The 24,811-nt window shown below is 39.6% G+C and overlaps 1 protein-coding gene across 2 annotated transcripts in view; it reads right to left on the bottom strand.

The window, feature by feature from the left end:
* KCNQ5 (potassium voltage-gated channel subfamily Q member 5) overlaps positions 1 to 24,811 on the bottom strand; it is a 451,764-nt gene that overhangs the window by 103,316 nt on the left and 323,637 nt on the right. For both annotated transcript variants that reach the window (XM_006127213.5, XM_006127210.5), the window contains exon 3: positions 9,523 to 9,649. In XM_006127213.5, coding sequence (XP_006127275.3) covers positions 9,523 to 9,649 — 127 coding nt within the window. The remainder of the gene's footprint in view (positions 1 to 9,522; positions 9,650 to 24,811) is intronic.

The raw sequence follows: 24,811 nt of genomic DNA, 5'->3' as shown, positions 1-24,811 counted from the left end.
CATAACCCGTAATAGCTATGGAAATGAGAGAAGTCAGAATAGGGAAATGCGCGGGGGATTTAAATATCCCCCGCGGGATTTAAATAAACATGGCTGCCGCTTTTTTCCGGCTTGGGGAAAAGCCGGAAAAGAGCGTCCAGACTGGCGCGATCCTCTGGAATAAAGCCCTATTCCAGAGGATCTTTTATTCCTACTTGCAAGAGATATAATAAGAATAGGGCTTTATTCCGGAGGATTGCGCCAGTCTGGACGCTCTTTTCCGGCTTTTCCCCAAGCCGGAAAAAAGCGGCGGCCATGTTTATTTAAATCCCGCGGGGGATATTTAAATCCTCCGCGCATTTCCCTATTCTGACTTCTCTCATTTCCATAGCTATTATGGGTTATGTGGCCAGTGTAGACACAGCCAGTGTGTTTTATGGGTAGCATCAACACAATATATATACTACCTGTATGACCCTGAGGATGTCACGTGGACTGAAACTATGTGCCGATTGGGCTGCAAGCAGTGGGTTGAGAACTGGTTTATGTGGAAGGATGTTCCCTGCTGCTTTTTCACCTGTTTGAATGTCCATTGTCTTCCTTTTCTGCTTGATGCTTCTGCTTACTGCTCAAATGCAAATTAAACCGTGCACACATGCCTTTGAGTAGGACAGACTTGTTTGCCTTCTGTTTGTGCAGGTCTGAGGAGTTTGGACCATACATGAATCATAGGGCTGGAAGAGACCTCAGGAGGTCATCAAGTCCAACCCCCCTGCCCAAAGTAGGACCAACCCCAACTAAGTCATCCTAGACAGGTCTTTGTCAAGCCAGGACTTAAAAACTTCTAAGGATGGAGATTATATCACCTCCTTAGGTAACCCATTCCAGTGCTTCACCACCCTCCTAGTGAAACAGTGTTTCCAAATATCCAGTGCAGACCTCCTCCACTGCAACATGAGACCATTGCTCCTCGATCTGCCATCTGTCACTACTGAGAACAGCCTCTCTCCATCCTCTTTGGAACTTCTTTTCAGGTAGTTAAAGTCTGCTATCAAATCCCCCCTCACTCTTCTCTTCTGAAGATTAAACAAGCCCAAATCCCTCAGCCTCCTCTCATAGGTCATGTGCTCAGTCCCCTAATAATTTTTATTGCCCTCCGCTGGACCCTCTCCAATGCATGCACATCCTTTCTGTAATAGGGGGACCAGTATTTGGATGCAATTGGACATGATAAAGGGGAATCTTATAACGACACATACAACGTTGAAACATATTTTATCAAGATGATACTGGCTAAGCAAATTATGAGTTTTCAAATGATATGTTATAAGGTATAAGCTGTAGAAAGATTACTATACTAGCATGTAAGGTGTGAATACAAGGGGTGTATTCTGTCGCAATGGACTCAAACCAAGCTACTAGCTGAAAACATTCCCAGAGGCTCAAAATCCAGATTCAAATCTGGATTCTGCACAAGCTTGGGGCAGTCAGATTCAATGGAAAATTCTACTACAACAACCATAGTTTCATAAGAACTACTGAGGAACAATTGTCCTTTGATGCAGAGCTAGATAGGTCACAGACTGCACTTGCAGGTTCAGGGGCTGTTTAGAGACACTGATAACTGCTGGGGAGGAAACTCAGTGGCTAATGACCCACATTTGATGAAGAGGTTCTCAGAAAATAGTTATTTTTCAAGTCAAACAATTCTCAGTCTACACCTTACAAAAGATACCTTGCAAATTGGGAGTGTACTAATATAGCCTACAAACTTCAAAACGTTATTAGTACCAACCAAAAGCCTGATGCGATCACTTCAGCTTTTGGACTATTGCAATGATAGTTCTGTACAAAAGCTATATGTAAGTATGCCCTGTACTTGTAGATAGCCAGTTAATATGAACAGTACAGTTAACTAACATATGCATTAAGTATTGCTTTTGTGTATGCAAGCTCAATATTTTTTCTCTCTATTGTATGCAACAATTTACTGAGAGATAGATGGTGGTGGTATAATAAAGCAAGCAAAAAAAATTATTTGCTAGAACCCAATGATATGTTTGCCAGTGGTTCCTTTATGCATGGCTTTGATTAATTTTCTACCAGATCTCACATGGAGCTGTTATGAGGGTGTTATTTCATGGGACTGGGCACCCTAGAAAGCCAAAATATGAAGGAAGACTGGCAGGAACTCAAGAAGTTTTTAGGATTTTACAAGGTTGATCTCTGTGTTTGGCCATAAGTTCAGGCTATTCACTTCCTGTTAATGAATAAAGTGATATATGTGGGTGTGATTAATCTGTGATGGAATATATACATCGCAAACCTCAAACACAGAAGGAAATGACCACAAATACTGGAGACATATTCTAAAAGCAGTGATATTTAGATCAGTAATTAAAACATCCCAGTATTAAAGCAGCTTTATACCCATATGCTTCCGTAAGATGTCCATGGAACTTTAAAAATAATAATGTGGATGTATGAAGATTTTCAGTATATGGAACTAAGAAGGTTTTCAAAATCTAACATGCCACCAACTTAATCCTGCATCCTAGTAGAAGGAAAATGACTGGATCAATTGTAAATGTGTATGAAATATGTCAATCAAAGCTTTACTTTGTTAAGTTTGTATGTAGACATGACATTTGCTCAATTCCTTTACAAATATATTTTCCAAATTTGGAGACAATTTCAATAGGTATTTCTATTGCCTGATTTCTATAATGAAATCTGTATTTGCTATGGTATGGTACTGATTGAGATTGTTATGTATGAATTTGGGAGGGGACAAGGGTGGGGGGTGGCGGGCTGAGCTGGAAAGGAAAACATTGAAATAATTACAATAATTATCCACTCACTTTTCCTGTATCCTCTCCTGCTACAATGGATCCATATAAAAGCCGAGTGAATAACTGATCAAAGTGAATCAGTGAAACTAATCAAAGCGAATAACTGATTTTTCATGTGGAGGTAGATATGGATTCAAATGGCTCCTCTGAATCAGGCAGAGAAGATTTGAATCCATGACTCCTACCTCCCTCAGGAGTGCCTTAGTCATCAGACTAGAGAACTGTTCTCACACTCTCTCTTTGGCCCAATGAATGCTTATATGTATATTCAAATTGGAACAGCTTCCACAGGAGAGACTCTGCCTTTAAGCCAGGTGGCTAGGACATTACCATGAAGGATGGAGATGTGGGTTCAAACTTCTACTCTAATATTTATACAAAGTAAAATGGTTTCAACAGAGAGCAACCCACCTCAGAATACACTCATGCTCATTTGGGAGGAGGAGATCTGTATTCAAGTCTCTGTTTCAATGCAGGGATTCAAACTTGAAGCTTCCACATACCTTAACTGTTGGGCCAACATTTATATGAAGGAATGGGGACACTCATATTCTCCAAATTTGGCTTTGGAAAAGATTTTCCCAGATGAATTTTATAAAATCAAATTTGCAGATAGTTTTGGATTGATTGAAACTGCATTTTTGAGCAAGTAAAGAATTTGTCCAAAAACATTTTGCCCTGCTCTAAAGTTACTTAGGGCTGTCATCCTTGCCAATGCCACAGCGTACTTCTGCCATTCAAGTGCACTTTTGTTTTGGAATACAAATGAATTGCTTAATACAACTGATAGTGTCTACTAATTTTGTAGCAACTTGGAGCCCCAGTCATGGACACGACCCTATATGTGCTAGGTGGTACACAAACACAGATTTATTCCTGTTAATTTTTAATGAATACTATGTAATTTTGCACTGGCTTAGATTTTTCTGTTTTGTGGCACTGCAATCTCCTAGGGTAAATCTGTTCTGTGTTTACCCACACCTTTAATTCTGTGTGCAGATGTCATTGCCCAGTCTCAAAAGAGATATTGGACCTGAAAAAGGTACAGAAATGGGCAACAGAAATGATCGGGGTATAGAAGAGCTTCTATATAAGGAGAGATTAATAAAATTGTAACATGTCAGTTTGGAAAAGAGATAACTAAGGGGGATAAGATAGAGGTCTATAACATCTTGACTAGTGTGGAGAAAGTAAGTTCATACAACGCTCAGTCAACCTGTGGAACTCTTTGCCAGAGGATGTTGTAAAGGCCAAAAATATCATAAGAACATAAGAACGGCCGTACTGGGTCAGACCAAAGATCCATCTAACCCAGTAGCCTGTCTGCCAACAGTGGCCAGCACCGGGTGCCCCAGAAAGGGTGGACCAAAGACAACGATCAAGTGATTTGTCTCCTACCATCCTTCTCCAGCCTCTGACAAACAGAGGCCAGGGACACCATTTCTATCCCCTGGCTAATAGCCTTTTATGGACCTAACCTTCATGAAATTATCTAGCTTCTCTTTAAACTCTGTTATAGTCCTAGCCTTCACAGCCTCCTCTGGCAAGAAGTTCCACAGGTTGACTACGTGCTGTGTGAAGAAGAACTTTCTTTTATTAGTTTAAAACCTGCTACCCATTAACTTCATTTGGTGTCCTCTACTTCTTTTATTATGGGAACTAATAAATAACTTTTCTTTATTCGCCCTCTCCACACTACTCATGATTTTATATACCTCTATCATATCCCCCCTGAGTTTCCTCTTTTCAAAACTGAAAAGTCCCAGTCACTTTAACCTCTCTTTGAACGGGTTCCATATGAAGAGAGGTTAAAGTGACTGGGACTTTTCAGTTTAGAAAAGAGGAGACTAAGGGGGGATATGATAGAGGTATATAAAATCATAGGGTTCAAAAAAACAGCTAGAAAAATTAATGGCTATTATCCAGGATGGGTAGGGGTAGTGTTCCTAACCTCTGTAAGAAACAGGGAATAGGCAACAGGGGATAATCACTTGATGATTATCTGTCCTGTTCATTCCCTCTGAAGCACCTTGCATTGTCCACTGTCAGAAGATAGGATATTGGGCAAGGTGGACTTTTGCTCTGATCCATTATGGCCCTTCTTATGTTCTTATAGGTATCCTTCCCCTTGCATACTGGGGATAGTCAGAGAGTACTGCTTTTGGAATATTGCCAATGGCCGTATGGCTGTGCATGTCCTCCTACACAACTCTGTGCTTTAACGACACAATCTGACCAGTATGACTGCCTTGTTGGAGAGGAGACATTAAAGACCAAAGTAAACAGTACTGGAACCCAAAAATTGCTCTTCTAAACAAAGGAAACATGTCAAAATTAGGACAAATCATATATTAAATCAACAGTCACTGTGACCCAATAAAGAGAAGTTTGGCAGTGAGGGCCTGTATAGCAGAATATGGCAACATTCCATTTGCAGTGCTGAAATTACAGCTTCAAATTGACATGCCTAATACATGGACCAGTGCATGGGTCTGTCGATGAGATAGCTTTTGTTGTATCTAATTTCTGTTTGACAAGTTATCAGACAACTGTTACTGTAACACAAACTACACTGCCAGGATGAATGGTACAATTCAATTTCCCATTTTCTCTGAGACAGCAAGACTGACCACCATGTACTGGAAGTATCTTTTCTTACCAAGAAGTACACAGAGCTGTTTTGAAAATTAAGTTGTCAGACTAACTGACATCATAAGGTCATTACTGTAAATATTGCCTTTGGTTGTGAATACTACACACTGATAGGTAAAAGCTAAGAATAGGAAAGCTAAGAATAATAAAGGTTCTCTGAATTTTCCCTTTTCTAGTAACCTGAACATTTATTATTTTCAGCTTTTAGGCCACTGATTTAAGGAAATGTGTTTGACTGAAAAAGTAATCAGGTCTGTGGAGGATAGACAGGCAAGTTAAATTAAGGGCAAACAGACTATGGCAGTAAAAATGTCACTATTGCATTGAAATGGGAAGTAGAATGAATAAACTGGAAATAATGATTAAAAATCAAAAAGCCAAATCTGGGCAAGGAATTTTAGAGAAACTCTACATTGACTTGAATGGAGAGTTCAACTTATAAAGCTATATGATTGAACAAAACTTATAGACCTATTTAAAAAACAGAAAATAATGCTAATTTTAAGTGAGCCAAAAAGTAAAAATAAAATAACCCATAAAAGAAAATTGCTAAGTGCTTAGAGTAATATTGTCAGATAGTTATGGCCCAACATTTAGAATCCCCCTCCTATGAAAACATTTTGCAAATGCTAAAAAATAGAAAAGTATTAAATATGTTTTATATATATTAATTCATTTAATGGAGAATACTCCAAACCATGAAAAAAAAAAAAGAGATGGGACAAATGGGTTCATTTTAATACTTAGAAACAAGTGAAAAGCAATAAATAACCAGTGAAAACCATGAGAAGCATATAACAATTGTTTAAAATTCTGGGCTAGCCAAAAGGAATGGGGTACATGTTGTTGTGTTGCCTCCAGAATGACCCAGAAGGGATACTGACTGCCAGAGTTTGCTTCCCAATATGTTGGCATAGATACACCACCAGGCACATTACATAACTTGGAATCAAAGCTGTATTCACTCCTTACTCCTTCCTGTAGGAGGGGACATAGCAGCACTGTGGAGCATGCTACCCACCAGGCAATGGAACTCATGTTACGGTGCATGGGTACATGAAGTGCTTTCTGCCTCCTTCCCCCTTAATCCCTTGGGCTATTACTGAGAATGGGACATGATCTGGCCTTCTTTAATTATCTAAAAGTTCATCAGCAATACAGATCTGGATATATAACTATGAGCATGACCGTGCCCCTTATATAACTTATTTTATGCAAGGAATTAACATCTTTGAAAAGTCATGGAAGTAGGGAGAGATACCGGAAGACTGAAAGGGCAAATATAGCGCTCGTCTATAAAAATGGAAATAAGAATAACCCAGAGAACTAGAGAGAAGTCAGTTTAACTTCTGTGCCAGGGAAGATAATGGAGCAAATAAATAAGGAATTAATCTGCAAAAACCTGGAAGATAATAAGGTGATAGTATAACAGGTCTTTGGAGAACGGAGAAGTGGTAGATGTAGTATAGCTAGACTTTAGTAAGGCATTTGATATGGTCTTGCATGACCTTCTTATCAATAAACTAGGGAAATTTAACCTAGATGGGACTACTATATGGTGGGTGCATAACTGGCTGGATTACTTCTCAGAGAGTAGTTATTAATGGTTCACAATCATGCTGGAAGGGCATAGCAAGTGGGGTTCTCCAAGGGTCTGTTTTGGGTCCAGTTCTGTTCAATATCTTCATCAACGATTTAGATGATGGCATAGAAAGTATGATTATTAAGTTTGCATATGATACTAAGCTGGGAGGGTTTGCAAGTGCATTGGAGGATAGGGTCATAATTCAAAATGATCTGGACAAACTAAAGAAATGGTCTGACGTAAATAGGATGAAGGATATATATAATATAAGGATAAATGCAAAGTATTCCACTTAGGAAGGAACAATCAGTTTCACACTTAAAAAATGGGAAGTGAATGTCTCTGAAGGAGTACTACAGAAAGGGACCTAGGGGGCATAGTGGACCACAAGCTAAATATGATTGTGACACTGTTGCAAAAAGTGTTACACTGTTGCAAAAAAAGCAAATATGATTTTGGGATGCATTAACAGTAAGCAAGATTGTTTTTTGTCTGGAATTGAGTGACAGGGAAGGGATCATGTGAGGATTACCTGTTGTGTTCCCTCCCTCTGGGGCACCTGGTATTGGCCACTGTTGGCAGACAGGATACTGGGGTAGATAGACTGTTGGTCTGAACCAGTATGGCCATTCTTACATTCTTATGTTCTAAGACACTCTGCTCTGTGCTGATTAGGCCTCAGCTGGAGTATTGTGTCCAGTTCTGGGTACCACATTTCAAGAAAGGTGTGGAAAAAATAGAGAAGGTCCAGAGAAGAGCAACAAAAAGGATAAAAGGCATAGAAAACATGAGCTATGAGGGAAGATGGAAAGAATTGGGCTTATTAGTTTAGAAAAGAGAAGATTGAGAGGGGACATGATAGCAATTTTCAGGTATCTAAAAGGGTGTTACGAGGAGGAGGGAGAAAAATTGTTCTCCTTGGCTTCTGATGATAGGACAAGAAGCAATGGGCTTAAATTTTAGTAAGGGGGAGGTTTAGGTTGGACATTAGGAAAAATTTCCTAATTGTCAGTGTGATGAAACACTGGAATAAATTGCCTAGGAAGGTTGTGAAATCGCCATCACTGGATATTTAAGAGCAGGCTGGATAGACCTCTATCAGGGATGATCTAGATGATGCTTGGACCAGGGGATCTAGATGGTGCTTGGCAGGGGAATGGACTTGATGATCTCTTGAGGTCTGTTTCAATTCTAGTATTCTATGATTCTGTGATCTCCAAAATGAAGTTAGTTAGCAACAAAATGCATGCACACACTAGGAGAAACAAAAACAGAAGATAAACTGAAGCTGGATTGAAGAAATTGTTACTATCTGCAAACAAACAATTCTAGGAAAGTAGTCTGCTATTTTAAACATTTTTTGCTACTTAAATGTCTGACTTATTTTATCCTCTATAAGCCTCCAGTGCTGAACTGTCTGATTCTTTTACCTTAAATTATGTTCAACAGAACATTGATTACTAAGAGTTGAGTGCACCAATAACTTGCAAATACTCATGGATTTGATTAATCTGGGGAGTGATATGGCTGAATGCAGAGAGAGAGAATATCTGAGAGATGGCTTGCCTAATGAAGGAAGAGAATGGAGATTCTACACATAACTCTCTTCTTTCTCCTCTTCAGCCATCTGGTCTTGAGGTAACTTCCTGCTTTCCTCTTTAAAAACACCAGGGAACATGTGGCTCCCTAAGGTCACATTAGTGCTGATTAACCCTGGTCTGAATACGGGATTCAAAGATCTACTGTAATTATTGGAAAAACAGCCCTACAACTGTTAATGACAGGAATTAGTGTATAGTGCTTAATAATGATTCTTTTCTTAATTACAGACCTCTGAATAATGCAAATAATAGAAACCTTGTGGCCTTCTCTATACAGTCCAATCAACCTTTACTGGATATGCCCACGCTTACCTTGGTTGTGTACTCTTAAGGAACCTAGAGCATGGATAGTGTTGACTAGTCTCGCATTCTAAGTCCTATAGCTTTAAGAAAAATGATTTGTTTGGGAACTCCATCTACTCATATTTCCCTCCTTTTAGCCCATTGCAACTGAAGGATTTCTTTGGGGAGATTATTTATTATTTGCACTGGGGCCTTAGGGTGTTATTGCTATTAGGATGAGGACCTCTGGTGCCAAGTGCTGTGCAAACACACAGGCAGATGTGCCTCCTGCCCCTAAGAGTTTATAATTTAACTTAAAATGAGATGTAACATGTGAGCTTGAATAGCAACGGGAGATGATGGGGAGGTCAGAGGACAAGGGTAATGAAGCTGAGATCCTGCTGTAACACAGGTTCGCTATTACATCAACTACTACATCAGGTATTTTGAAAACATTACAGTAAAATCAAGTAAAACTCAGTCTACTATGATGTATGCAAGAAATCAGCCTGCCTGTGATGGCTGCCTTATAACTGTTGGCATTCACACTGAAATTAATTTGGAAACTCACCTATTACACAGAATGGTTTCCTCGCAAAGCGCAATCTTCCTTGCCATCCTCGGTAGCGACAACAGCAGCCGGCTGACCAGATACGAAAGATATATTCCAAACCGAAGACAACAATCATAACAAACTCCTGGAAAGGGCAAAGAAGAGATATGTCTTTGGCAGGCAGTAGAAATATAATAGCAAGAAATAACTGACAATTATGTCTGACAAGTCAATTCATCTAATGCAGCGGTTCTCAAATAGTCACAACCGCATCTTAATGGAGTTGCGAGGGTCAATATTAGACTTGCTGGGATCCACGGCTGAAGCCAAATTCCAAGCTACATCCCCATCAAGGGTGTGCGTGTGTGTGTGTGGGTCAGGCTCTGGCCCCCTCTCCCTGTGGGGCAGTGAGGCTTGGGCTTCGGCCTCGGCCTCTTACCTCAAGCTCATGTACAGGTTGAACCTCCCTAATTTGTCACTCTCTGGTAAGGCAACATCCGTGGTCTGGCATGATTTTAGATAGCCAGATGTCCACTTATTACAGGCAGGGCAAAGTTTCCTGCAATATGGCAAAGTTTATTTACAGCCACCAGCCCTGGCTCCCAGTGTTAGCTCTAATCTACCCCTAAATCTGGAGTTGTCAGTAATGCTGCTAAGAATAAGCATGTATCAATACAGTATCAACAGAGCAAAAAATAGAAAAATTGTTGCAGAAATTGAAAAAGAGCAGATCGGTACCATTGTTCCATTTATTTGCCTAAGCAAAATAAAAATAAAGAGAGACCCTTTGTTACAATATTGACTTCCTGTGGTTTGGCAGATTCTTTGTTTTAGCACTAGTCAGGTCCCAAGGGTGCCAGACTATAGAGATTCAACCTGTAGTAATTTTGTTGTCAGAAAGGGATCATGGAGCAAAGAAATTTGAGAAGCCCCAATGGAATGCAACAGTATTCCTTTTCCTGAATTAAACTATGCTGAGTATGTATGGCATCAAAATATTAGGACAGTTGCATGTCCATGCAGTAAATACAAACACGTAAAAGTTTCCCTACAAAGGGCACAAACCCGATCTGTGCATTAGTAAATATTTTCTGAAGTCAGCTATTTAATGTGAAATAATTAAATGCCCACCCAGTCCTGCACAGGAAATGTCAATGGCAAAACTCCCAGTGACTCTCAAAGTTCCATAATGAAGCTCTAGGTGATTTTACAAGTTACTTAATCATAGCTGGCATATATCCATATTCAAAACTGGCCTCCTTTTTTGAAAGTTTAGCATTCTGCAGACACATTCTCATTTTTACTCTGTGTGAATGATTTGAATGTGAAATAATTTAGGCCTCACATAGGAATTTGGGAACAGTGATTTATTCTGTACCAGTCTGAGATAAAACCCCCATGCTCTCATCTGGTGCATCATGTGTTAGCAGTTTTGTCCTTCTAATTTATAACTGGTTCCACTGTAGTGGTCAATTGTGGAAGAACTTTGTACGTGCTAGCTTAGGGGTGGTAAGGCCTGCATTCTTTCCCCGCTTTCCCTTTTCCCTATATCTGATGAGCCAGAAGCAAGTCTTTGGGAACATACGCCATTTAAGATAAGCAGGGCTCGCCGAGCCGTGGCAAGCCCTGCTCACCAGCCACGCTGTACGGCATTCTGCACATGCGCAGATTTCCCGAACCTGGCTCTTCCGGGATGTAATCTACTCGTCACGGGTGAATAGATTACACAGATTGTCGAGCCCTGAAGATAAGCATTGTTGCCAGTATAGCAAGAACAAGTATAAGATAAGGGTAAAGGGCAAGAACACAAACAATTCTGTTTACTCCAACGTACTGGTCACATAAACAAGGCCAAAGAACAAGTAGAACTAGATCAGAACCAGATCGATAACTAACAGCTAAGCCCTACAGCAGCACGTAATGAGTAACCCCTGGTAATTTCCAAACTGCAAAACAAGGCAGGAAGACTGTATTTAAGGCTACCTCAGAGCCTAGCAAATTGGACCTCACCGATGGGCTTTGGGTACCAGCGCCTCAGAAGCTGAGACAACCTGCCACTTCGTCCGCAGCCTACCCGCGGTTTCAGGCTTGCAGGAAGGAACATAAGATATGCCACTTCTTTGTCATATTGTTCTTTCAGTTACGGGGCACAGCTGTTAGCTGTCAGGAAATAAACTACTTGTGTTCGACAGATACCTGTGTAGCATGCTTTATACTTTCAGAGCCCAGTGTTGGACCTTAGACTTACTCTTGCTGACTACATCCAGTCTCATAAAACTCAGGCAAGGGAAGTGATCATAACAAGTTTGTGTCACAGTAATTGCATGTGCAAGCTGGGGTATGAGTGTGTAAGTTTTCCACATAAAACTGTGTGTGTAAAACCTTTGAAAACCTGGCTGTCTTTGTTTTCAAGTGGAAATTGTATTTCAATTGTTCTGTGCTTCAAAAATATTTAAAAAAATATTTGTGGCATATAAAGCAGGTCAAATTCTGCTTTTAGTTACAGCAAATAAAGTCAATGGAGTTGCAGAAGAATGACTAAGTAGAATTTGTCTCACTATTTCTAAAAGTGATCTAAACTCAAATATGTGCTGTGCATTAAATACAGGCATTGTATTGTAATCTTAGATTTATTACCAAAATGCCATTGATATGGTATACTGGTTTTAAAATTATTAAATGAGAGTTTGGTTAACTTGCAAAGGGAAGAGAAAAGTATTTGAAAAAACTTATTAAGCAGTTCATCAAGAAACGAAGGATAAAAATTATATTTTATTTGGCAAGTGAAAACATTTCTCTGTCCAGAATAAAGCTGTACTACGTCAATGAATTAATTTGTTATCCTTACAGGATGAGGAATAGTATGGTACCAGTAAGTAAGCATTACAAATAAATTAAACAGGAATATTTGTAAGAAAAGAGTTGACCCACCTTTAATTCCCTCCTCCCCCCAGTAATTAATTCATGTTGTTTTACCCAGTAAGAATCTAAAACTCCTCAAAGTAAGTCAGTTGTAGACAGCTCTTATGGTTAACTCAGGGACTCATTTACAGGAACTAATAATGTAAATAGCTTTGTGGTATATAATAATGCCCACTTAACTTATAATTAATGGCCTTATATTGATATATTGTGTATTGTGTTTGCCTACTCTTGTGCACAGCTTTCTTAAAACATGCAATTCCTTTTTAAAATGATGCATCAGCTTGATTTAAATGTATTACATTTATTAAACTGTACTTACAAGTCTCTATAGAAGCTTCCTTTTTTACCTTTGTATTTAAATTCATAAATCATATATAAACCTACAATGAGATTGCCTTAACCAAATCTCCATAATGGAAAAGGCTTAGCACTGATCTGTTTTAAAGCAAATCTCAAGAACAATTAACATGATAGGTTAGAGTTTTTTAATTACCCTATTTTAGAAAGCACTATAGTAATTTTATGGCCAGAATTACTGTTCAGTGTTCTACAGTATTTATGTTCTTTATTAATTCTCTTGCTTGATCAATTCATCAACAGTAGCACAAAATACTTATTTTTTGTATTAATTCTCAATAGTGGTTTACTATATAGCACATTCCCTGTAGGCTAGTTCACTATAGACCAAGAATGAAAAAAAGAAATACAACATGGTTGGAAAAATTAGAGAAATGGCATTTTAGTTATTTAACTACCATTGTTAGGGTATGTCTACACTACCCCCCTACTTCGAACTAGGGGGGGGTAATGTAGTCATATGGAGTTGCAAATAAAGCCCGGGATTTGAATTTCCCGGGCTTCATTTGCATGAAGCCGGCCAGCGCCATTTTTAAATGCCGGCTAGTTCGGACTCCATGCCACGCGGCTACACGCGTGGAACGAGGTGTACAGCTAGTTCGGATTAGGAAGCCTAATCCGAACTAGCTAGTCCGTGTTGCGTGTAGCCGCGCGGCACGGAGTCCGAACTAGCCGGCATTTAAAAATGGCGCCGGCCGGCTTCATGCAAATGAAGCCAGGGAAATTAAAATCCCGGGCTTCATTTGCAACTCCGTATGACTACATTACCCCCCCTAGTTCGAACTAGGGGGGTAGTGTAGACATACCCTTATAGTGTAAATCTGGTTTATTCGTGGTCAAATGACATTTCTGACTTTTTGTGTGTTCATGGAAAGAATCTAGATCATTTTACATTTTGGTGAAGTTTACTTTTTCTTCGGGATTGGTGAAAGAAGGAGCATATGGCAGAACTGCAATCACTGTCTTGATACCCTTTAAAGTCTCTTGCTTGTTAAAATCTAGTCACATTTATAATTAATTATTATAAAATAATTTGTATGGCAAACTGGGCATGCATATTCATGGGAAACATCCCTTCTGTAGCACACATGATGAAATCTCTTCATCGAATGTACTGAATCTAATTTATACACATTGAAATATGCTCTTCCTAATGGCCCAGGCCTGACTAATGCTTCTGAGTTAGAATGGACAAGAATGAAATTCATTCATGAATACCTTATGGAAGTATTATTTTACAGCATTGACCATTTGGCTGATAGTATATATTGCTAACATCATGAATGATGTAAAATGTGCTAAACTTTATGTATCGTTATACTGATGCCTGTTACTGTCAGTTTTGTTTAGAGTTCATTTTCAATATTACTGTTAGGAATTACTGTTCTCAGTGCTTGTATAGCTTCAGTAAGCAGTGGTGGTTAGGGGGAAATATTCATTGTGTGTTAAAATCTTGTATGTGATTCAACGTGTCCTGTGGTACAAGGTCTTTTGTATCAGAAAATAAAAAAAATTCTCTTTTACATACGCATGTTGAAGAAAAAAAATCCATTTGGGCATATTTAAGTCAATGAAGTAAAAGAGATAAAGAATTTGCTTTCAGACACTTTTGCAAAGAAACTGAATTCTTTAAGATTGGATACATAGATTAGAACACCTATTTTGGAGAGACATCACCATTGAGGTATGAACCAATTAAGTATAGGGACTCTCTCTCAGACCAGCAGAAGTTTTCACAAGTAAAATAAATTTTAAGTGGAACTACATGGCAAATTTTCTTGCACAGGTATATAGGATCAGGTCTCCTGGGGACATTCTGTAGCTAAATGGATGGAAAAATATTATTTGTCAGTCTATATTTCTACATGAGATTTTTTAAAAATTCATCATTTAAAGCAGGGGTGGGCAAAAGGGCCTCCATGGGCCGGATCTGGCCTGCCAAGCAAGTTGATCTGTGAAGTCTCCTCCCACCCCGCAAGGGGCTCAGTAATTATAGTCAACTGCCAGCTACTGCTCAGCTGGCGGTTGACTCTTAGCGCAGCAGTCCCTTGCAGGGCAGGGGCAGGGAGTGAGAGACTTCATGTGTCTGTGGGTGGAATATGTCCTGGCCCTGCTCCTTCTGTCCGAGGCCCTCCCTCTTTGGGGGTGGCCCAAGGCCACTTCAAAAATTTCTGAAGTGGCTCCCGGTCAAAAATTATTGCCCACTCCAATTTAAAAGGTACAAAAAGTTCATAGGCCATAAGCTACACTTGAATACACTTGAAATTCTGTTTTAGACCACAAGACAGGAAAATCAGGGTCAAGAATGAAATCCAGTGCTGATGCCAGTTATTACAGCTACTGTTACATGCCTCAAACCACTGGATGACTTTAAATGCTCCAGGAGATCTAATACCAAGGCTGAGAGAATTGGACATAGAATTTCAGAGTTCCCTTTCCATTTTATGTCCCCTGAGTAGGATTTCAGGGACAAAGTTACACTGTCATTGCCTCCTCCTCTCCAAACCATTGGCTTTATGGCAAGAATGAGGACTGTAGGATCAAATTCACATAGATAGTTTATTGAGTGGTTTTTATGTGTGGCTGCTCACCTACTTAGACACCATTCACCTGGTTCTGATTTTCCTTTTGCCAGTGTGAACCTAGATTAATTTCCAGATTAATGAAGTTATTCCTATGTACAAGAAATCAAATTTAGGATTTTTATTTTATGCACAAAAGCAGGTGATCAGCCTACAGAAAAGTCCTATACACTACTAAAATGAGAAAAAAAATCCAGGCTTTTAACTACTTTGAATATCACATATGCACGCATACACACACACACACACACACACACACACAAATCAGAATAAGACCTCACTGTTCTTTAATCTAGCCTCCTTGAGGAACTCATCAGACCAGACCACAGCTGTGACTACATATACATGACAAACTGTAGTCTTTTGTAGAAGAAGGTGAATAACCAGGCCCAAGTTTTCCCCAGTAAATGATAAAAAAAGATTGGTTGATCTTGAAGGGGAAAAAAATCTTCATTACTTCCTGCAGTGCTACTAATTCTCTCCAACAGGACTGAGCAGTGTTAGCTCCATCTGAACAGGCATTTTTCTGCACTCAGAATTCCCATTACCATCAGTTGGAGATAAGCATGTGTGTTTCAGTCTTGCAGCCCTTGCACATGTATAATGTATCTGATCTATGCCCCTGGATAGCAGATCAAATATGAAATTAACAAAAGGTTATATAGGACTCCAATGAACTTGTCTGATAATTAAGTCAAAGTGGGTGAGCAAAATCCAGATATAGTTGGTGCTTTGTTTGTTTATTTCTCTAATTAGGATTCACACTGTACTTTGTTGTAAAATTAGCATACTTCTCAGATCCTTTTCCACGATAAGAAATTTCCCTGAGCATTAAAATGGCTAAAAACTGTAAGAGTTTCCTCATTAATTAATATAATTCATTAAAGTGCCAGGCAACCTTTAGTTAATTTTCTGCATACCTGCTGTGGCCATCAGGTTCCCTTGGTTCTAGACCATTATTTTACAGAGCCAGATGGTATTTAAGTAAAAAAAAAAGCTGGTATTGTACATTCTGGGTAATTTTTCCCCGTTCCTAAGAGAGTCATTGTTAATTAGTTACACTAGCACTGCATACACAAGATCTGCTTACAAAGACAATGGATTTCAAGAAGACAGACTTTTAACAAACTCAGGGAGCTGGTATGTAAGGTCCCATGGGAAACAATACTAAGAGGAAAAACGACTGAGGACAGTTGGCAGTTTTTCAAAGGGACATTTTTAAGAGTGCAAGAGTACACTATTGCACTGTGCAGAAAAATTAGTAATTATGGCAAGAGACCACACTGACTTAATTGGAAGATCTTAAATGATCAAAAAATGAAAAAGGAGTATTATAAAAAGTGGAAACTGGGTCAAAGTAAATATAAACAATATAATATAAACAATAACACAAGAAAGTAGAAGCAAAATTAGAAAGGCAAAGGCACAAAACAAGCCCAATCTAGCTAAAGACATAAAGGGTAACAAGAAAAGAGAAAAACTAAGGACAGTATAGGCCCACTGTTCAATGAAGAGGAAAAACAATAATGGAAAATGTGGAGTTGGCAGAGGTGCTTAATGTCTTCTTTGTGTTGGTTTTCACCAAGAAGGTTGGTGGCAACTGGACACCTAACATAGTGAATGCTAATGAAAATGGGGTAGGTTCAGACATTAAAATAGGAAAAGAACAAGTTAAAAATAACTTAGAAAAGTTAGATGTCTTCAAGTCATCAGGGCCTGATGAAATTCGTCCTAGAATACTCAAGGAGCTAATTGAGGAGGGTATCTGAGCCATGAGCTAATCATCTTTGAAAGTAATGGAAGATGGGAGAGAATCCAGAAGACTAGATATGGGTAAATATACTGCCCATCTCTAAAAAAAAGAGAAATAAGGACAACCCATGAAATTACTGACTAGTAAGCTTAACTGCTGTGCCAGTAAAGATAATGGAGTAAACAATTAAGGAATCCAGCTGAAACTTCAGGAAGATAATAAGTTGATAAGTAATAATCAGCATGGATTTGTAAAGAACAAATCATATCAAACCAATCTGACGGCTTTCTTTGATAGGCTAAGAAGTTTTGTGGATAAGGGGGAAAAGGTAGACATGATATACTTAGACTTTAGTAAAGCATTTGATACAGTCTTACATGATCTTCTTATCAATAAACAAGGTATAACTCACATGCGGCTACTATAAGATGGGTGCACAACTGGTTAGATCACTGTTCTCAGAGAGTAGTTATCAGTAGTTCACAACCATGCTGGAAGGGCATAATAAGAGGGGTTCTGCAGGACCAGTTCTGTTCATAGCTTCATAAATTATTCAGATAATGGCAAAGAGAGTACACATATACATTTTGAAAATGATAACAAACTGAAAGGGATTGCAAGTGCTTTGGAGAATAGGGTCATAAATCAAAATGATCTGGACAACCTGGAGAAATGGGATGAAGTTCAATAAGGACAAATGCAAAGTACTTCACTTATGGAGGAACAATCAGTTTTACATACACAAAATGGGAGGTGACTATCTAGGAAGGAATACTGGTGAAAGGGATCTAGGGATCAAAGCAGATGACAAGCTAAATATGAGTCAACAATGTGACACTGTTGCAAAAAAGGCAGACATCATTCTGGGATGCATTAACAGGAGTGCTGTGAGCAAGACATGCAATTCTTCTCCTCTACTGTGCACTGGTCTCAACCAGAGTATTCTGTCAAATTCCCAACCACCTCCCCCAGGCTCAGCTCAGAGCCCTCTCACACTCCAAATCCCTTAAGCCAAGACCAGAACCTGCATCCCAACCCTCTGGCCCAGTCTGGCGAAAATGAGGGAGGATGGAGTGAGCAGGGGCAGGGCCTCAGAGAAGGGCTACAAAGGAGGTGAAGCAAGGATATTTGTGTTTTAGGTAGACCTTGGATTGCACTTAAATTCAAAAAGTGATCTCAAGCTTAAAAAGGTTGGAGACCATTGATTTAGATGGTGCTTGGTCCTGCCATAAGGGCAGGGGACTGGATTTGATGACCTTTTGAGGTCCCTTCCAGTTCTTTTATTCTATAACAATAGCTCTTCTCTTAATTTACTTTTATTTTTTGTACTTAAGGTTTCACAATATTATGTAGACCACTAAACTAAAACACTGTTCACAATGGGATTTCTCATAGATACAGGCCCTGTTTATCCAGAGCTCATTGTACAAGCCCAACCAGCAAGGTTACCACTAAGCTGCATGGCGGCCCAGCCCCACCGAGCCAGGGGCTTGGGGCTCCATGCACTGAGCTGCCTCGCTGGGAGAGTGGCACTTCTCCCTCAGCTACAGCAGCCACTCCTTGCTGAGGATGGAACAGTGAGTCTTTCCCAGCCCAAGAACAAAACCCAACAGAATTAAAGATTTATGGCAAACAAACTCCTCAATGCAGGCACCGCAGCCTGATGCCATCACTCCTGGGCATCCTGGGTTTGATCCAAGACCTCAGGACAGGCAGCTCTCCCTTGCTTGCCTGGCTGGCTTTCTTCCTTCTGATATTGGTTGGCCTGTGCTGCTTCAGTCAGATCTACTCTAGGATCACTTTTCCAGTATCGCTATCCCAGTATGCTATTTTACTGGCAAGGTGCTCCCACCATGGAGGCAACTGATATTGCAAACTGCTGTGCCAGTGTTGCTTATTCCAGCCCAACTGACTGAAATAACCTACATCAGAAAAATTGCAGTTTTGCCTTTATAACTGAAAGCTAGGAGCTTTCACCAGCACAGCTCTATCAGTCAGGGATTGCACCTCATCAGACCCCATCAAACATGAAAGTTTGTAGTGTAGTCTTGGTTTTAGAGAAGCAACCCTTTTAAAACTGACTCTCTCTCCTCTTTCCTATATACTGCAAGCTGCAGGGAGGGCAAGGCTCTAGCCTCCTATCTCTTTTCTGCTTCTGTGCGAGAGTCATTGAAAATCAAAGGATTTCCCAACAGAAGTTAGCTCATCAATGTTACCGGGCCTTGACTGCTTGGTGACAGCTCTTTAGACATTGTCTGTTCACCAGGAATTGAGTCTCTGGTACAAAATGGATGCTTTCATCCACTGTGTAGGTCACAGAGAATGGACTGCACAAAACACAATTAAATTCATGATTTGATACAGATATATTCCCAAATTGTCACAGCTACTACTCAGAGGAAAGAAATGCCCAAATCCCAGAACTGAATTTTCAAGTGGCTTATCTCTGTATCACGGGTCAATCCTGAAACCCTGAATCTGCCCAGCAGTGGTGAACACTACTTAAAATCTGACACCATGATTTAGATTAATTGATTGATATTCAGATCATAACATTAATATGTGTTTCTACTGTCCCAAGTTACTACTGATAAGTCATCCGTATGCTTTTAAGTCTGGAAGAGAGATGAGTTCAAGAACAAATATCTTTTATGGAGACATTAGTCTTAATTTGTATAATTAAAGCAAAGTCCAAGTTGTGTAAAATCAGGTGAAGTATAAAGCTCCACCTTATTGAATATATTCTCTTTAATTCTTTACGGTATAAAGACTTACTTGTTTCCTTGTGAGTTGTTCTTCTACATATTTATTATCCATTTATCTGTTCATAACATCCTATAGCTTTTAGATCTTACATCTTTATGTCATTCTATTTTCACAACTCATTAAGAGGAATTCAAATAAACAGCATTGTTTCTACTATTTATATTCAACACATAGTAATCTCCTGTGACAATACCTTACATTTTCTATTAAAATTATTTCAGTGATTGCTAAGTACTTAGAGAAAATCAGGCATTTCATGTAGAAATCCAGGTTGAAGGCAAAAGAAAGGTGCTTAGTGTTGACAAAGAAATTATAACATCAGAAATTATAAATACTCATTTTAATGCATCAACTAAAGGAATATTAAGAAAACAGTTCCCCAGTCCCTCCAGCCTAATAAAGTTTCCTCTGGATGTACAACTCTTGTGCTACCAATTCTAATAACATAAACGATATTGTTATTATATGGTTTCTTATGCCATCATTTGCTCCTTTTCTTAACAATTGGTCAGTGATTAACATATACACCATTTCTGTACAACACTTATGGTAAATAAAGGATTACATTTTTATCATATTACACTGTATCTACTGGGAAAGGACTGAATCTACTGCTGTTTTTTCAGCAGTTAGCACAAAGGATTCCTGATTGGTGTGAGTGGGTAGCAGTGCAATTAGAAATAATAACATCCCCTGTGATAGCTACAAAAACTTGATAACGGGTTGCTGTTTTGCTAAGACCACTGCCTATCATGCTCACCAGTACTGTGCTCCCTCATTTGTATCTATCTGTTGTCTTAGATTTCAAGACCTTTGAGGGCAGGGGCAATCTTTTTGCTCTTTTCTTTGTACAATGCCTATCAAAATGGGGTCCTGGTCCAGGACTGAGTCTCCTAGGAGCTATAATAAATAATAAAATTAATAATAAAAATGATAATGAATGTAATAAAAACATTTGAACTCCAAGGGTGAAATCCTTGCCCTGTGGATGTCAATGAAAAAAAATCCAAACAATTTTAGAATTTCCCCCAAGAAATTCACTGTTCATTCCTTAGTTGGAGGGAAAAGAGTGGATGCAGACACAAGGCTACAATTGATTTCTTTATAATATGTATATTTTTGAGTCAATATATTAGTTGGCAAGAGCACAGCATAGCTTTTGCTCACCAATTCAATAAAATGTCAAGTCCCCATCACTTACTTAGGCTCTGGGAGAGTGCAGCAGTTTGCAGCAGAGTGCTCACTTGCAGCAGTTTGCAGAATCAGGCCAAATTCATGACAGCACATCCACAAAGCAACAATCTAGCCAGTGGTGAGTAAAGAATTTTGGGACCTATGCACTGGAAGGCCCAGGCTAGTACGCTTTGTGTGCTCCAGCCCCGTGGCAGCAGGATCCAGGTAAGCCAGCAGGTTGCATCTTCCCCTCCCCCTTAGATTCCCCTCTCTTGTATTAAATAATAGATGCTGCCTTGTTAAATAAAACTCAGCCCCATTTAAAGTTGCAGCCCCATTTAAAGTGTTTGAATGTCAAAAAACAGCTCCCACCAAAAACAAAACAACAAAAATCCCACAAAACCCTCTGCTTTTGAGACGTGTCCTGAGCTTACATTCAGATGAGAAAATCTGGAGAATTTTCCATTTAATTGCTAGCTAATGTTATTGTGCTGATGTGGTCACCTGTAATTATTTTAAATGTGCTTGCATTTACAGAATATTCTTCTCAATATCAGATATAATATATTTTACCACTTTATATTGATTTCCCTTTTCCTTTTTAATTAAGATCTCTCTCTCTCTCTCACACACACGCACACGCACACGCACACACAAAATAATACCTCAATGTTCTTTAATATGGCTTCCTTAAGGAACTTGTGCGGGCAGACTGCAGTTGGGGCTATGTATACACAAAGCTGTAGTGTTGTGTAGAAGGGGATGAGTAACAAAGCCCAAGTTTTCCCCAGTAAATGATAAAACAGATTTTTTTGGTCAATTTTCATGGGGAAAAAAATCTCCATTACTTCCTGCAGTGCTATTAATTCTGCTCAACAGGACACAGCAGTATCAGCTCCATCTGAAGTGGCATTTTTTGCACTCAAAATTTCCATTACCATCAGTAGGAGATAAGAATGTGTGTTTCAGTCTTGCAGCCCTTGCACATGTATAATGAATCTGATCTATGCCCCTGGATAGCAAATCAAATATGAAATTAACAAAAAGCTATATAGGATTCCCATGAACTCAGCTGATAATTAAGTCAAAGTGGGTGAGCAAAACCCAGATATGGTTGGTGCTTTGTTTGTTTTTTTCTCTAATTAGGATTCAAACTGTCATTGTTAAATTAGCATACTTCTCAGATCCTTTTCCATGATAAGAAATTCCCCTTAACTGTAAATGGCAAAAAACTATATGAGTTTCCTCATCAATTAATATAATTATTCATTAAAGCTCTAGATAACCTTTGGCTAATTTGCTGCATACGTGCTTTAGACATCAGTTTCCCTTGGTTCTATACCATTATGTTACAGAATCTGGAATAGACCTTATTAATTGGGAAATAAACCTGAAACTTTCAATCAGCTCCTAGTTCAATACTCAAAAACATGGAAATAAATGCCAAAAATGTTCAGTTATATAACAGATGTGCTTTCTTTACATGTTTATTTTTTCAAATTATGACTGAGATTTTGCATCTTGATTTTATTTTAACAGATGGATTATTTAGAGACCAATTACATACCAAACTACTATTTCTACATATTGCTACAATTTTAAACATTTAAATCCCAGGCAGATGCTTAGTTTCAGGCAGATGCTTAGAATCTGTATGTTTTTTAATATGTTCTCGACTGCATTTTTTTATATCACAAGCTCTCTAATGGCATAAGATAAGTTGGTCATGTGCCACAAATCAAGTGTCACACAAAAAGCAAACCTTTTATACTATGTGTGACAGGTTCAGACACAGAGATCCTTTTGACACTGTCACCTGATGTGCTAATCATACCACCGAGCCCACATAACTACCCTTGGGCTGCCCCACCATTTTACCCTGTTGAGCCAGAACCTCTGGTCTCCCCCTGGCAATCGTGCAAGTTGGGGTCAGAACCAGGGTAAGCTATCTTTGTAATGGGTGAGATAATTAGTCTTTGTTTAAACCCATACATAAAGTGTCAAATTTAAGCATTCATAATAGCAAGCACATTATCATCATGTTTTTCCAGAGCAAACACATTAGTTCTGACTTTGCCCCAGGCATTATCAGATGTTCTTTCCTGCGTGTATTTTTGTACTTCAACTATGTTCTACTACTGCTTTCTACTCTATCAATATCGCTGTTCATCTTCAGCTTGAATACAATTCCTTCAGCACCACCTCTGACTTAATCATTCCTAGGTGCTCTTAGTGTATTCTTTACAACATTTTCCTTATCTCCATGGGGATTACAGACCTTCTAACACTATGAGTTTTCCCCACTGACTGTGGATTTCCCAACCTTCCTACGAACCTCTGGGGAAAACCCATTAATTTACAGGGAGTGATTGTTTTTCACAATTATTCCACTTTGTAGAGAGATGCAACTAAAAAGTGCCTCTCCGCTTACTGAGAGGCACCTCCTTCTTTCCACATGTGAAACAGGCATCTACTTTCTACACATAGGGCTCACCCTTTGGTCTTGGAGATCTTGTGCTTCCTTACAGTTATGGTTGGGGAATCAATGAAGAACCTCTGTAGCTACTCCCATTTCCAGGTCTGATGTGGGAAAGTTTCCTGAGATGTGTTGGAAGACAGCTGGAAGATGCAGGGTTGGAGATATGCAACATGAATTTAGGGATGGGAGGCAAAAGATGCAGGACTGTGGGATGCAGAAATAATTGGCATTTGTGTGGTTTTGGAGGAGCTGGACACTATCAGACATTATGGCTATGTCTACACTGGCAGCTTCTTGCGCAAGAACAAACGTTCTTGCTCAAAAACTTGCCTGCTGTCTACACTGCATGTGCGTTTTTGCGCAAGTAAATTTACAGTATAGCGTTGTAAAACAGGGCTTCTTCTGGAAGAGTTATTCCTCTCCCCACAAGGAATAAGCCCTCTGTGTAAGAGCTCTTCTGCAAGAGGGCAGTGTAGACAGGCAACATGAATTTCTTGCGGAAAAAGCCCCTATGGTTAAAATGGCCATCACAGGTTTCTTGCGCAAGACAGCATCCACGCTGCCATGGATGCGCCTGCACAAAAGCACATCTCTTGCGCAAAAGCACATGCCAGCGTAGATGCTCTCTTGTGGAAGCCTTTTAGCAGAAGAACTCTTTCACAAAACAGTTCTTGCACAAGAAGCTGCCAGTGTAGATGTAGCCTCTGGGTACATCTAAACTATACCCCTCTGTTGGCAGAGGGATGTAAATTAGACATATCGAAAGTGCAAATGAAGCCGGGATTTAAATATCCCATGCTTCATTTGCATAATGGCGGCTGCCACTTTTTTTCGAATCAGAGCTTTTTGAAAAAACCCGGCAGTTTAGGCAAGGCATTTTCAACAGAAACGCCCCATTTCAAAAGATCCTGTACTCCCCAGGATCAAAAAATGAGGAGTACAGGGTTTTTCAAAATGGGGTATTTCTGTTGAAAATGCCCCACCTAAACTGCCATTTTTTTCGAAAAGCCCCATTTCGAAAAAAAGTGGTGGCCGCTGTGACGGATTTTTGCGGGTGCGAGCTCCTCGCTCCCTCCCCCTTCAGCTCTTGAGTAGGTCTGGGGAGGGGGCGGGGCCCTGCGAACCCACCGTCTGGGCTTGTCTTTCTGGCCCCTACCTGGGGTCCTAGGGTTGGCATCCGAGTGAGGGGGCGATCACTCCTCTGCCCCTAACGGCTGAGGGGGGTCGGCGGCCCCTCCGTCGGACCCCTCCTCCTCTGACTTGAGGGGGGGT

Source organism: Pelodiscus sinensis, chromosome 3 (assembly GCF_052426305.1).
Source record: "Pelodiscus sinensis isolate ZL-2025 chromosome 3, ASM5242630v1, whole genome shotgun sequence".
Taxonomy (NCBI): domain Eukaryota; kingdom Metazoa; phylum Chordata; order Testudines; family Trionychidae; genus Pelodiscus; species Pelodiscus sinensis.
The sequence above is the reverse complement of the archived record's forward strand: the minus strand, read 5'-3'. Positions and strand labels throughout refer to the sequence as shown.